The 14,056-nt window shown below is 43.6% G+C and overlaps 1 protein-coding gene across 1 annotated transcript in view; it reads right to left on the bottom strand.

The window, feature by feature from the left end:
• Positions 1-13,438, bottom strand: part of capn1 (calpain 1) — a 46,078-nt gene extending 32,640 nt beyond the window's left edge. Inside the window, exons 1-2 of the mRNA XM_079490872.1 lie at positions 13,230-13,438; positions 4,900-5,706 (exon numbers count right to left, since the gene is read on the bottom strand). Of these exons, the coding sequence (XP_079346998.1) occupies positions 4,900-5,154 (255 nt within the window). The 5' untranslated portion in view covers positions 5,155-5,706; positions 13,230-13,438. The remainder of the gene's footprint in view (positions 1-4,899; positions 5,707-13,229) is intronic.
• Positions 13,439-14,056: the final 618 nt, after the last annotated feature.

Below are 14,056 nucleotides of genomic sequence, written 5' to 3'. Positions count from 1 at the left end.
TTTCTTTTTTTTAGCAAAAAACATCCTGAGGGGTGTGTACCTGGCTCCCGGCCTACCTGGGTTGGGTTAGGTTAGGTTAGGTACTGTAGGTTTATGGCATTTCTGACCAAAGTCTGTGCAAACACACAGTCACACACACCTTCATAAAAGCTCATCTGAAACCAAAACCAAAACTATTAGTCATAATTAATCATCAACTATCACCCTGACTGGATGATTTTCATGTGCCTTTTCCACCAGGGTTGATCTGGTTCAGTTCTTTTTTTCCCCTGCCGAATATTGAACCAGTTCAGAGTGTTTCTACTGAAAATAAATGAATTTGTTCAGAACCCTAAAAGTTGGTTCGGAACTGGAACCCCAAAAATGGAAAAATAGAACGGAACCAGTGTAATTTTAGATTTGAGCTAAATCTTGAGCAGAGTAATCTAGTAAGAGAGTGGTGACACGCTTTGATCTCGCCGCAAAGCGGGTACCTATGGGCGATAGTTCCAAACATTGCTCCTATGGCTGGAACTATTCCATTGAGATAGAATGAGCACTTCCGCATTCCATTGTTACAATGAGAGTCATTACTCTCTTTTAAACTACTCTGATCTTGAGGTCCCTATATCTTGAGGTCCCTAGCACAAAACATTTTCAGATGGGTGGTCCGCACAGCCAAATATATTATGATGTTGGGGGTCCTTGCTTGGCACAGTTTGAGAACCACCAGATGGCATTCGTAGAATGAATCGGCCTAAGTAACCAGTGTTAGTGCTATCTAATGAGACTTTTCTGGAGAGACAGTGTTGAACTCTGCTCTGCTGCCTTGGATCTCGTTTCCAAGCACTCTCTTTTATAAAACATCATTCAGTCAGTGAGCCGCGGCACAGAGCGTGAGATACACGATGCTATAAAAAGAATGATTCCACACCTCAGTCTGTCTCGCACACATAAACAGTCGCAGATATGCGTAAACTATGACATGCGTGCACAAACAGACTCAAAATTGTGTTACCCCCCTCATGCATGTTCTTAACGCATTTTGGGCGGGAACCCCTTTTGATGTTAGCATTATGTTATGCTGTAGCTATTGAAAAATAGCAGATCTACAAGCTCATAGCGAGCTTGTAGGTCTGCTATTTTTGAAAAATCGAACGACTGACATAGAAACATAGCTTTTTCAGTCATTTTCAAACAGACATTTTTAGAATCTGATCTCAGGTCAAAATGGGTTAAAAGAGCGCACACACGCACGCACGCACACACATTTTTGGGAAGGCAGAAATGTGCACGGTCTCTATGGTGGTAAATATTACAGCTGCTATGTTGGGGGGGGACAGAAATGCATTATGGGAGATGGGGAGATTCTAAGAGTGCAGACTGGGAGTCGTGTCTGCCTCGCAAACATGCACAGCTCTCACTCCGTTACTCTCACGTTCTCTCTCTCTCTTTGTCGGTCACTGGCACACACACACACACACACACACACACACACACACACACACACACACACACACACACACACACACACACACACACACACACACACACACACACACACACAGTCACACACAGTCACACACACACACACACACACACACACACACACACACACACACACACACACACACACTCTCTTGCATTTCTCTCTCTCTCTCGCGCGCGGCTCGCCACAGAGTTTAACAGTAGGAGCCAACAGCCTGCTGTCACGCTAATGATCATGACGAGAAGGACCTTTCAAGATCCTGACATGCCTTTTTCTGCTCTATTACCACAGAGGGAGCAGTGAGCCAGAAGCCACGCTCCTCCACAATAAAACACAGTGAGCCAGAAGCCATGCTCCTCCACAATAAAACATAAATAGAAACCACCAACAAAAAGAACGGAACTGATAACGGCACCATGCATGCTGTCTTCAGATATGAGCTTTTATGCTCTTTTTATCTGGTTATGCTTGTTTTTTTATATCATGAATTTGTTCAGTTTTTAGGTTTATTGATTTAGATATTGGTATCTAAATGGTAGCCCATTCCCTGATGAAGGCTTAACGGCCGAAACGTTGGTTTCTTGTCTTAATCTGCTGTGTCCTAAATAAAATATTGACACTTTGGCTATCAGCGTGTGCGGCCACTTTCTTTTTTTTCAAGATTCCTTCTCCTATTGATTTAGATAGACATAGAATTGTTTTTCTTTTTTAAATTCTGATGCTGCTTGCAGAGGGAAAGAAAATGACAAATAAAGAAATATGGAATCTTTCAGGACAGCTGTGTTCGAATATGAGAAAGAGAATTGGTTCAAGTCTCACATTATCACGCCACGGTGTGGTATAACGCAGTGAGGGCAGAGAGATGGCGGGAGAGGAGGAGAGACAAATGGAGAGGAAGATGCTCTAGGGAGCATTGTGTGCTAGAGGGCATCTTGACTTTCGCATGAAATCCTATAGTCTTCCGCTGTGAAGAGCACAAGAGCATAAATCTGACACTAACACCTCCCAGTGCACTCTTGCGCTGGAGAACTGCTCCAGCCTGCGGAATATGACACACGTTTTAGGTTTTAAGCAGAGTAGGTTTGTGTGTGTAGCATTCCTCTCTGACACCTGTAAATGGGCTGGACGGGACTAGTAAAAACAGACCTTTAAACCATGGCCATTTATATTACGACTTATGATGGTGACATGAAATCGCTGAAGCATCAATTTTGACTGCCAAACCATCAAAAAACTAAAATCTAAGATCCCTCTACTGTACTGTACATCTTGACCAATTTCAGCCCCGCTAGTGGGGCTAAAAATGGATGGATGGGTGCAATATGTCGGTCGGATATTGTACTTCCATACAAGATTTGCTGTATTTGCTGTATGACATTGGCTGCAAGCATAACAATGCGTGAAGCTTGCAGACGCCATTACGTGCCCAGACAATGGCCCCTACTGATTTTGGTGACCCAATGTCACTTCTGGCTGGGTATAATGAGCAACACTGCCTCTGGGGGCTGCTAGTGGGGCTTTTAACCTCTTGTAAGGGCTTTTCCCAGGGCAATATGGAATGGTTCTTCTAAGAACTGGTATTAAATGTTTCGATTGCATTTCCATTTGTGCTTGGTTTGGCGTAAAGCGATTTAACCCTTGGCCAGCCGGTATACGGTTGCAAAACTGTGCTCAGCACAAACAAACCTACAGCTGTAGATAACCAATTACTGATTTTAGGCCCAGCAGTGGTCAAGGCATGTTTTAAATTTGATCTGTAATGGCTGAATTGAGCTCATATTTTACCCCATTGCTGGGGTAATCTGTTACACATTATGCCATTATCCACAACTTGTGACAGCAAGAAATGTGTTTACCGCTTAGCAGCAGCTAAAATGTTGAACTGGACCTAATTCTGATAACTTTTGACCGCTGTCATGGCAACAACTGGAGCGGAGGGCACAAGACCAGCGAGGATGGATGGCCTATGTTCAATCAATGGCCTATGTTCCTCAGGGAATGTAAAGGCCTAAGCTAAGCAAGACCGTGGGTATGTGGGCTGGGACATCTCTCCCTCTCCCTCTCTGTCTCTCTCTCAGGCTCGTATTGTACAGTACATTGCCAGGCACACACAGGTCTCTTTCCTGGGGATACCTTTGTCAACCAGAAAACCGTGGTTGGTTGGAAAGAATGATGGCATGGATGGCTGCCTTTCAGCAATTCAATTTGAGGACCACAATGGTAACAAGCCCTCTGGGCTTTTTTTGTGGCATCCTTTTATAATAGAACAAAACGGCAACTGTTACAGCAGAATCAGAAGACTTTATTGCCATGACATGTAAACATGTTAGGAGTTTGGTTTGGTGGACAGCAGAGTGCAGTTACAACATTAGGACAAGTGCAAAACAGGACAAGACAGTGCAAAGAATACTGAATAAAATAAAGTGCAGAGAGTTCAAGTGATCAGTTCAGAGCACAAGTCAGTCCATTCCACTCTGAGTGGGGGTGGAGGGAGGATAAAGGGGGGTCAGGGGGGGACACCAGCAGTGTTGAGGAGCCGGATAACCGTGGGGAAAAAGCTGTTTGAATGTCGGGCCTTCATAGTCTTTAGGGACCGCAACCTCCTGCCTGAGGGAAGCGGGGCAAAAAGACTGTGGCCTGGGTGTGCAGGGTCAGCCATGATCTTCCTGGCCCTCCTCGAAGCTCTACTCCTAAACAGGGCCTCATGGGGGGGCAAAGGGCAGCCAATCACCCTCTCTGCAGCACACTAGTCAGCACACTAGTCAAAACACTGTGCAGTGTTTATGCCTGAAGAAGGTCACAAAGTAGTGTGACCTTGGCATTAAGACCTGAGGCCGATTCTAGAATATCAGTGGTTTAACCACTATGGTTTAAATCATTGGTTCTCAAACTTTTTCATGTCAAGGACCCCCAAATTGACATTTATCAGCCTGCGGACCTCCATTTGTACGGCTCTAACAGTCATTTTCAACGTCAACGTCATTTTCAGACGCCCAGTTTGACATGCACTAAGCTACGGATGCCCATTTTAACGGCATATGGAAGCATAAAGCTGCCAAAATTCAAATGAAATAGCAAATACGATCTCTGGGACCCCAATTTATATTGTAAATTTTGAACACAGAGTGTACAAATGGAACCAAATGGACTCGTCAGGCTCCATTTGGTTCCATTTGTACACACTCTGAGTTACAGTCCCATAAGGGTCCATTTGGTTCCTAACCTTTTTCTGGGGACCCCCTGGAACTCCCTCAAGGACCCCTGGGGGCCCCCAGACCCCACTTTGAGAACCACTGGTTTAAATCACTCCACTTCTATGACTTTTTTGTGTGCAAATTGACCAAACAAAAAGCACAACTCTGAAGTTCTGAACTCACCGTGGGCCTCATCCAGAGAACCCCTTGGGTCTAACTCTGTTAGTGTGAACTCACCGTGGGCCTCATCCAGCGGACCCCCTGGGTCTTGGAGGAGCGCGGGCCCAGCTCGTTGAAGCCCAGAGACGTGGACGAGGTGGGGAACAGGGGGTCCTCGAAGAGGGCGCGGCTCTGGAGGCTCCGGGTCCTCAGGGACTCGTAGTCCTGGCCCAGGAACTTGACGGCGTTGTGGTTCTGGCCCAGTCCCTGGTCGCGGTCCCACTGGCTCCTCAGCTTGGCGGCCATGCCCGTGGCGTAAATTGGCTCCACCATCTTTTGGCTTTGATGGTGTTTACTACTGTAACAGAAGGTCACTGTCGCTCCAGCCAATCAAATGGGGAGATAGATCCTGCGACCCCTGGACGGGAAGACGCCGGCGATCGTAATATCCAGCAATGGTAGCCTTTCCCTTTTGTGTTGTTTGTGTGGGTTAATCGATGTGTGCGGGAGATGGTTTGTGTGAGTGAGGGGGGTGTGGGTGTGTTAAGGTAAAGCACTGGTGGGAGGTGAAGATGGCAATGGCTTCCCCGCCGAGGCCCAATCAATCATAAATCAGAACGGGACATCCGAAGGGCAATTAGAAGTGGTCAAATACTGATGGGGGTCTGTCTTAGCTGATGTAGCCGAGTGCAGTGGAAGCAGTCACAATGATAGGAAGGGGACAGAAAGATGATATGGTACAAAGTACAGAGAGAGAGAGAGAGATGTCTTCTTCACAGCAGAGGCAGATCCTCCGGCCACAGTAGCGATAAGCATCAATCGCGGGTTAGTGTTGATTTCTTGTCCTTGATGATGCTTCTTGGTCTGGCGCTTTTCGTTCACACCCTGTACAAAAAGAAGACAAACGAGAAAAAACGTTGAGTTATACAGAATAACTCGGGTGATAAAAACATCTTCACTGGCCATTCTTCAGAGAGAAACAGAACAGATGTTGGTGCAAAAACATAAGTGTGCACTGTGCAGTGCTTACTGTATACTAGCCAAGCATGTTCGATAGACACCAGTGAGAACATGAAAGCTAACATGCAGGTCAATTACACATAAGATTCTGGGCCTTACCCCTAAACTTATTAGCCATATTTTACTATTTTGAAAAACATTTCATACTAGCCGGTCTACTAACTAGCCGATTTACATCGACACGTTGTGAACTTGTAGATCGACTATTTGAACTAGTAGTAAAACCAGAGCCTTAGATATAGACAGAGTTACGCAAACTGCGTTCACTTCATGGGGCCAGTCCAATGGCGGCTCTCCTACATAGATTACGCATTGAGCGTGCAGGGGACAACCAACTGGGCCAAGACCTGGACCGGAAGTAGGCAGAAATGCATTGGACTTAGGCAACAGCCAAGCTTTAATTATCTTAAATCCCTTTATTTTAGATTGTTTTGTAGTAATAGTACAACATAAACATTAAAGAGACTTTAGTTGTTACTGTACAATACTTTAAAACAGTTGTCATGTTGCACACATGCTTAAAATAGCTCTTATTTGCACCGCCCTCGTTGAAAACAATGTATTTCCAACTCCAGCTTGTCTCAGTTCAGGCTGCATGAACAGTGCTCGAGCGCTCGGTTTCTGCCCCCTCTATATCGTAACTCTTCTATTAGATGGCTCTGAGTAAAACATGGCAAAAACGTTTAGGGATAAGAGGCGAGCAAGATAAGGGCCCTTAGTGTTCATTGCACCCAATCGAAGCCACGTTAAATCAGGAACTCAGGTTGTTGTACTGCACACTGCACACAGCTCTGAACCTTCATGGTGCGACGCATGCAGACCAAACCAACTGCATTCCATTGTCTCCACTGTAGTGTCCACCCATAGAGTACACACACATTAGTGGTAGCAAAAGGTAAAGTGAATGATCCCCTCCCTTTGCTCCGCTATTTGTTTCCAGTCATCCATGGACGTGTGCCAGCGACGCATAGCACAGAGATTACTCACGGTACACAGACCCTTGTTACATTGTTACTACAGAGAGAGAGTAGAGGACTGCCACTGTAAACTGTGGGCTGTTTAGAGCCATGCGTGGGTTAATTTGGTTCCGTTGTTGTTACATTAACACTGAGGATTTTACCGTGTGTATTATAGAAACCAGTGAAAGATACTGTTCACAGGGATGGCTATGAGAACAGGAGGAAGTGTTGATAGCACAGTTGGCACGAGTGTGAGTGTAGTAGTGTGTGTATTTCTGTTTTTGCATATTATTTGTATACTGTGGGCTATATCTTGCATCACCCCGTATCCCATATTCCTTAAACTAATTTGCAATTTTTTACTATTTTAAAAAACCTTTTACAATAGTTAAATTAGCCAATCTATAAGCTCACAATGTCTCGATGTAGATCAGCTAGTTGAACTCTTTTAAAAGGTTTTTCAAAATAGTAAAAAATGGCAAATACGTTTAGGAATAAGGGATAAGGGTGGCGCAAGATGGAGCCCTGTATGTGCAAAGTTTGGCTGGCTTTGAAGAGCCACTTCAGACCACCACGATGCATAGCTGTGAAGTCCATTAAACAAACAAAAATTACTTTTGGTCATTTTATCGTCTACTCAGGCTTATGTAAACACCCCAGTTCATTTTAGCTGCCCCGCCCCCTTCCTATACAAACCTATTGTAACTTCAAACTTCATTTTAACCATGATAGATTCATCGAAACTGAATCTATCATGAAAAATGAAAAAACACAGGCACCTCACGCATTAGGACAAATATCAGTCACCAGAAAACAAGAACGGGTGTTGAGTTTGAAGTTACAATAGGTTTGTATAGGAAGGGGGCGGGGCTGTGTGTGTGTGTGTGTGTGTGTGTGTGTGTGTGTCTGTCTTTTTTTTTCTTCAAATTATTAAACAAACATTATGATATGAAATACATTTTTCTTTTATAGAAAACAAAAAATGAAAGAAAAAATACAAAGACAAAAAAGAGAAAGAAATCCCTCAACCCTCCCACCCATACTGCTCAGTGACACCGCATACTATAGAATAAGATGATAGAAAGCTCATGGAAAACATCTGAAAAGAAAATGGCGTACAGTCAACCATATCAATGGTATCCTGTCTATTAATCGTTTCTACTCAGGTAATGGACAAGGGGCAGCCAAACCTTATCAAACTGTCTCTCCCTGTTTCTCAGGAAGTACCTTATTCTCTCAAGATGAAGTGTACTAGTCATTTCATTTAGCCAGTGCTTGAATGCTGGAGGCTCCTCCTTTTTCCAGTGCGTCAAAATTAGTTTTTTTGCTGTAATCAGACCATATGAGAAGAGTTGTTTCTGTGCTCTCGTCAACATAGGCATGGAGTCTGACAAACCCAGAATAATTAGTAGAGGATCGGGGTCAATATGAATACTCAAAATATCAGAGAGCGTCTCAAATATCTTAATCCAGTATCTTTGTATCCGAGGGCAAAGGGCAAAGCTGTGAAGAAGATTTGCATCTATTGCATTACATTTGTCACAGTGCGAAGAAATATCTGGGAATATGTTATGTAATTTTAATTTAGAATAATGGAGTCTATGTATGACTCGAAACTGGTTATGGCAATGTCTGGAGTTGATAGAGCACGCATTAACTTCTTCAAGGCTGTCTTCCCAGAGCTCGTCTGAAATTGAAGTATGTCTTGATGCACAGAAACACAAAGCTAAGAATAAAGGTCTTAAATTAGTTTTGCGCTCTTGTCTCTCTCCGTCATCTTGTTTTATGGCTCAGTTTCTCTCTCTCGTTCTCTAATATTCACAAAGAAGACAGACACAAACAAGCAGGTTTATTTTTAACCTCGCCTTCCATTTCCCTTTCTATTATTGTGTCATCATCACTTCTGACGTTTACCTTCTCATGTCTCTTGCTGTCTTCCCCCACTCAACTTCAATTATAACCAACCCAACCTCACTGTCCCAAACTGAACTTCCTTTTGTCAATCAAAAACAAGGGGCCATTTCTCATTGGTCCAGATAAAGATCCCGGTTCCCCACACACCGACCACACTCTTAATGAGCCCGGCCCACTGGCTGAAAAATGCTCCTAGACCTAGACAGACCGCAGTGTACAATAGAACTCTAAATCCCAGCCCACAACAATGATTTGCAGTGTAACCAGACAGTTGCAGACTTGCAGTTGCAACTAGCCTACTTGCAGCAGAATCCCAAAACGGCGCTGACCTGCAACAGGGCAATTCAGACCACTGCCATTTCTCTCTGCAACATATTGCAATGGTTTTATTGCATTTATGTTTATTAAAGGATCCCCTGGGGTCCTGAACAAAGACACAAATCATTGCTGTGTGCTGCCTGCCTGTGCGGACTGTGCTGAAGAGCGTGGTCCATTTGGTTACACTCTCAGACACTCAGTTACAAATGGACTAATTATCACTGAGGATTTTACTGTGCACACTTCTAACAAAGTCAGTGGTTATAATAACAGATATGTAAATAACTGTTGTAATAACAGGATAGTGTTTGTCATGGTTTTCATAGCATCATTGAATTGCTTGAGTAGAGTTCTAATACAATACAGACATTGGGGTTGTGTTGTGTTGTGTTGTGTTGTGTTGTGTTGGCTTCAATCATTTTAAAATGTTCTCTATTTGAGTTGAGTTGAGTGTAGACAGTATGCAGTCTTATGGCATGTATGCTGGTGCTACCATTAAGGCGGCTGTGGCTCAGGAGGTAGAGCAGGTCGTCCAATGATCCCTGGGTCGGCGGTTCGGATCCCGGCTCCTCCTGTACACATGTCGAAGTGTCCTTGGGCAAGACACTGAACCCTACATTGCCTCCAATGAGTCGGTTGGTGTGAGCTCGCCACCATTGGTGTGTGAATGTGGGAAGTGAGGACGCTGGCGTCGACTGTTCGCCGCTTCACCTCCCAATGTATGAATGAATGAACCATTGTAAAGCGCTTTGAGCATTTGGAAAAGTGCTATAAAAATGCAATTCATTAACTATTTATTACTGCTACCGTCACCACCACCACTACTATAATACTACTACTACTACTACTACTACTACTAGCTTACAACAAAAATTGCCATTAAAATGTTAGCAGAACAGTTTGGGGCAGTATTAGTTACACCCAACCCCACTATGTCAACCCAAATTAACCCATAGAATGCATCTAACTCTCTAGCCTACTTATTTATCTGAAAAAAAGACAAAATAGTCTGGACATGTTCCCATGGATAATAACCAAAGGGTGACGTAGGCATATAAGCCTTTGTCAAAATATTTGAATGCATCTACATACCTTGCTATACCATCTATTTGTGTATTTAGTACTTTATAGCTTATTGAGTAAATAATTGTATACAATGGTCATTCCGTGTAAGTCACCAAAGTCACAGAGAAAACTTCCTCGCTTGCACAAACATACCTGTCAATAAAACTCACTCAAATGCATGTACTGTATATACTCCAACAACACCACCACACATCTACAGTGTCAGGGTGAACCCCTAACCTGACCTCCCTGTGATTTTAGACTCATCCAAGCATGTTGGAGCAGACTGAAGACTCAGCTGTTAGCGTGGCGTGTTGGGGCCAGCGCGAGCACAATCTGACTATATGAATATTTCATAATCCTCACATGTGAAATATGCTTCCGTATCTCCCCCAGCCTGACAGGCTGTAGACTACACGCCCAGACACAATCCTCCTGGCATGCCTCTGCTTGACGATGTTTAGATAAACACTGTGAAGATACTCTAAAGATAAAATGTGGTGTAGGAATTAGAAACAGTCTTTTTTATGTCCAGATGAACACTTGCTGATAGACCTTTGAGGTTCCAGAAGACCTTTGTCTATGTATGTATGTACTCTACTGCAGTACTCCAACTGGCCCATGGCTTGGTGGGGAGAGCCACAATTCAAGTTCTCCTAAACCCTGCAACGACTTTCGGCCCGGTTCTACAAACTGTCAACAAGATGTGATGCCCTCCACAAGTGTGACCTTTGCACTCCCAGAAGGGCCCTACCCACCCCACCCGTAAACATGTGGTGTTGACATGATGATGATGGGTCCTGTCACAGACCATGAAACTGCTATGTAGCTATGGACAATTTCACCAAGTGGCCAGAGCCTGAGCCCTGAGGCATAGGCAGACCCAGACCAGCGTACTGTTACCACGGTAGAGAAACTGGTTGCAAGTTGTTCAGCTGGTTTGGTGTGCCTGAGGAGCCAGGGGTGCAACTTTGAGGCCCAGGTGTTCCTGGGTGTCTGTCTTGATGGTGGTTGTAAGTGAGGACTACCCGTCTGCACCCAAAGAGCAACTGGCTGGTAGAGTGAATTAATCTCACCTTGGCTGAGCTCACCATGCTCTCTGATAGGACCTCCACTTGCCCCTGGTCCTGTGGTCATGACTCATACCAAACTGCAGTACAGGAGTCTACATGCACAACATAAGAGCCACTACCAGTGGCTCTTATGTTCATTATAGAGCTATATTGGAATCCAGTGGAAATTGTGATTGGTCCAGCCAGCACATGAGAGCCAGACCATTTCCCACCAGAGGACTACAATTTAGGCATTTAGCAGATGCTCTTAATCCAGAGCGATTTACATTAAGCAAGAACAAAAAGCATGGCAATACATCACATGCATGTTAGAGTGGCGGACTGGAGGAATTTTATGAACTTTTTTTGGGGAAGACTGCAAGAGACGCATGAACTAAAACATCTGGGTTTCCGAAGCTACGAATGAACTGAGCTGGCCGGGAAGCACTCGTCTATAGGGTGCGCCATAAACGATGATTCCCGATGTACGTAACTGTCTCTAGGGACAACTTGCTCGGGGGGATGTTCAAACTAAAGGATGCTTAGCGGTATATGCCTCAGCAGTCAGCACCTCCAATAGTTTGTGTTGGGTGTGTGGGTCTCTGCGTATAGTTAGATCCCTCATGTACGTAGGGGCTGTGTAGCATCCCTCGTTTTATTGTCATTAATTGTGCTATTTAGTTCATTATTATGGAGAAGGGGAGGGGGGCTTAAGGTGTTATTTTGTTTGATGTAATAACACATTATGTCATGTGTTTAATGATGATAGGGGTATTACAGTGCTGGGAGCAAGCCAGCAAGGGGTGAGTGAGTTTTGTTGAAGCTGTATAGTTGTGTGCTAATATTGAATAGCCTAAAAACCTGTTTCCTGTATAATGTCACAGCACTTACTTTGAATCTTAAACACTTGTAGTCATTAAACATTAAATATATCATGGTCCTGTCTATAATGTTGCATATTTATTGCAAATATGAACCCCATTAATTCAAAACTGCCAACAGCGTGATTATATTCCATCTCATTACTGAACCGAGAACAGTCAGGAAGCAGAGAGAAGGCACAGTCCCTGGTGTCATCTCTCATCTTTGATCTTTTTTCAACAACAACAAAAAACCCAAAACCGATGTCAATATTTCGCGGGCAGAAACGGGAAACGGCTGGTATTCTGCTCCAAGGGTGAAATCTATCTGGTTCTAATTTGAATGTACAGTGACTAAGGACTAATAGCCATGATGGGTGAAGGAGGAGGAGGAGAGGGGGCATAACAGAGGGAAGGGAAGAAGGGAGGTCTTCTTCCTGTATATTAAATATATGTGCAGAGCGAATTATAAATAAGGCTGTGTTAACTTATATAATAGTTAAAGCATTCAAAAGAGCACTCGGGTGGAGTTTCAAAGACTTCATGAAGAATACTAATAACTGTCGTCACATATAATTAAATATCTAAAGTAGCAGCCTCTGCTCTAGGGCAGAAATGCAATGGGTGAATGAATAGCCTATACACAGTATCGCACGCACGGCACATTAATCACGCTGAACATCTATGTCAAGAAAGCGCTGCTTTCTAGAGATATAGGTTACGGGGGATGATGACATGCATGACGGACGGGTGCAATCGGACAGAAACAAACGGGGCATGATCATTTGAGGTGAAATGGAATGCATTAATAACAACGTGCGTCCATCTGTCTCACGGTGGTCCAGTTTCCTCAGCAAGTTTGATCAGCGAGAACAGCTGGTCGTCACTCCCCACTTTATTTCACCACGGAATGGATAGTTATTGTTTCCACACAGCCTAGTACTGCAGTGTGTAAACACTTCAATCAAGATCCAAAACGACCAAAAGGAAACCATTTACTTGTAGGCTACAAGCATGTTCTTCTATAAGCTATGCAACAATACTATACCCCCGTAACGCCTACTGTACCTAGATTAGAGAGCGTTACAGTAAACTATAAAGTATAACAAAACATATGCTAAAAAAACTACATTTTCCATTGATTAATCCAATCCAATTCCACTGCATGTTTACAAAAAAAAGTTACCAACAACAGTGTCAAATAACATGATCGAGCCTACCTTGATATGTTGTTTGCTGCCTTTATAAAGTTGTTGTAATTATTGTACATTCAGTTTGCTGCAGGACTTTTCCGGTGCCCTGGATCCATGCTGTTAGTAGTTTTTTTTTCTTTTCTTTTCTTTTTTTTTTTTTTTTTTACAATCCACTCCCCTCCCTGTTCTGTTTCTGTTCACATACTCTCTCACACAGTCAGACAGCAAACATATCATTTTAGAAACGCCCTGCTGCTCTGCTCTGCTGGGCTGCGCCACTATTTGCCTATACGTTTATGCTCCGCCGTGCGACGGTGCCGCGCTTCCGAAAATAGCCGATCTGCAAGCTCACAACGCGTCGCGGACGCGACGCGTTGTGAGCTTGCAGATCGGCTATTTTCGGTAGCGCAAATGATGTGCGTCTGTCCAATCAGAACCGCGCTCTTCCCAAATTTACTCTCTCTCTAGTAAAAGGAAATCCAGTACTTTCTGTGCTACTTCATTTATTACTATTTTTACATCATTAAATAGGTTTGTTTCTCTTTAACCATAATAGTATGTTATTGTTTATTGGTGTAATACTCCATGTTCAACTGCTGGATAATAGGGGGACCAAACTAACGGGCATTATCGAGCAATCTTTGAGCAAACAGCGACACAATGTGGCCGAATGTTGGAATGTTTCTACTACGATTTAAACTGAAATAATTGCGTTTACAAAACGAAAATTATAGAGAAAATGTCAATTTATTTCATACATAAGCCTAGTATTTTAGGTGGATGTGATGTGAGATCCATCTACTAATTTGTTTGTTTAGTGACCTGTCTTGATTGAATACACACTAAGACTAAAA

This window comes from Electrona antarctica, assembly GCF_951216825.1.
Source record: "Electrona antarctica genome assembly, chromosome: 21".
NCBI lineage: Eukaryota > Metazoa > Chordata > Actinopteri > Myctophiformes > Myctophidae > Electrona > Electrona antarctica.
The sequence above is the reverse complement of the archived record's forward strand: the minus strand, read 5'-3'. Positions and strand labels throughout refer to the sequence as shown.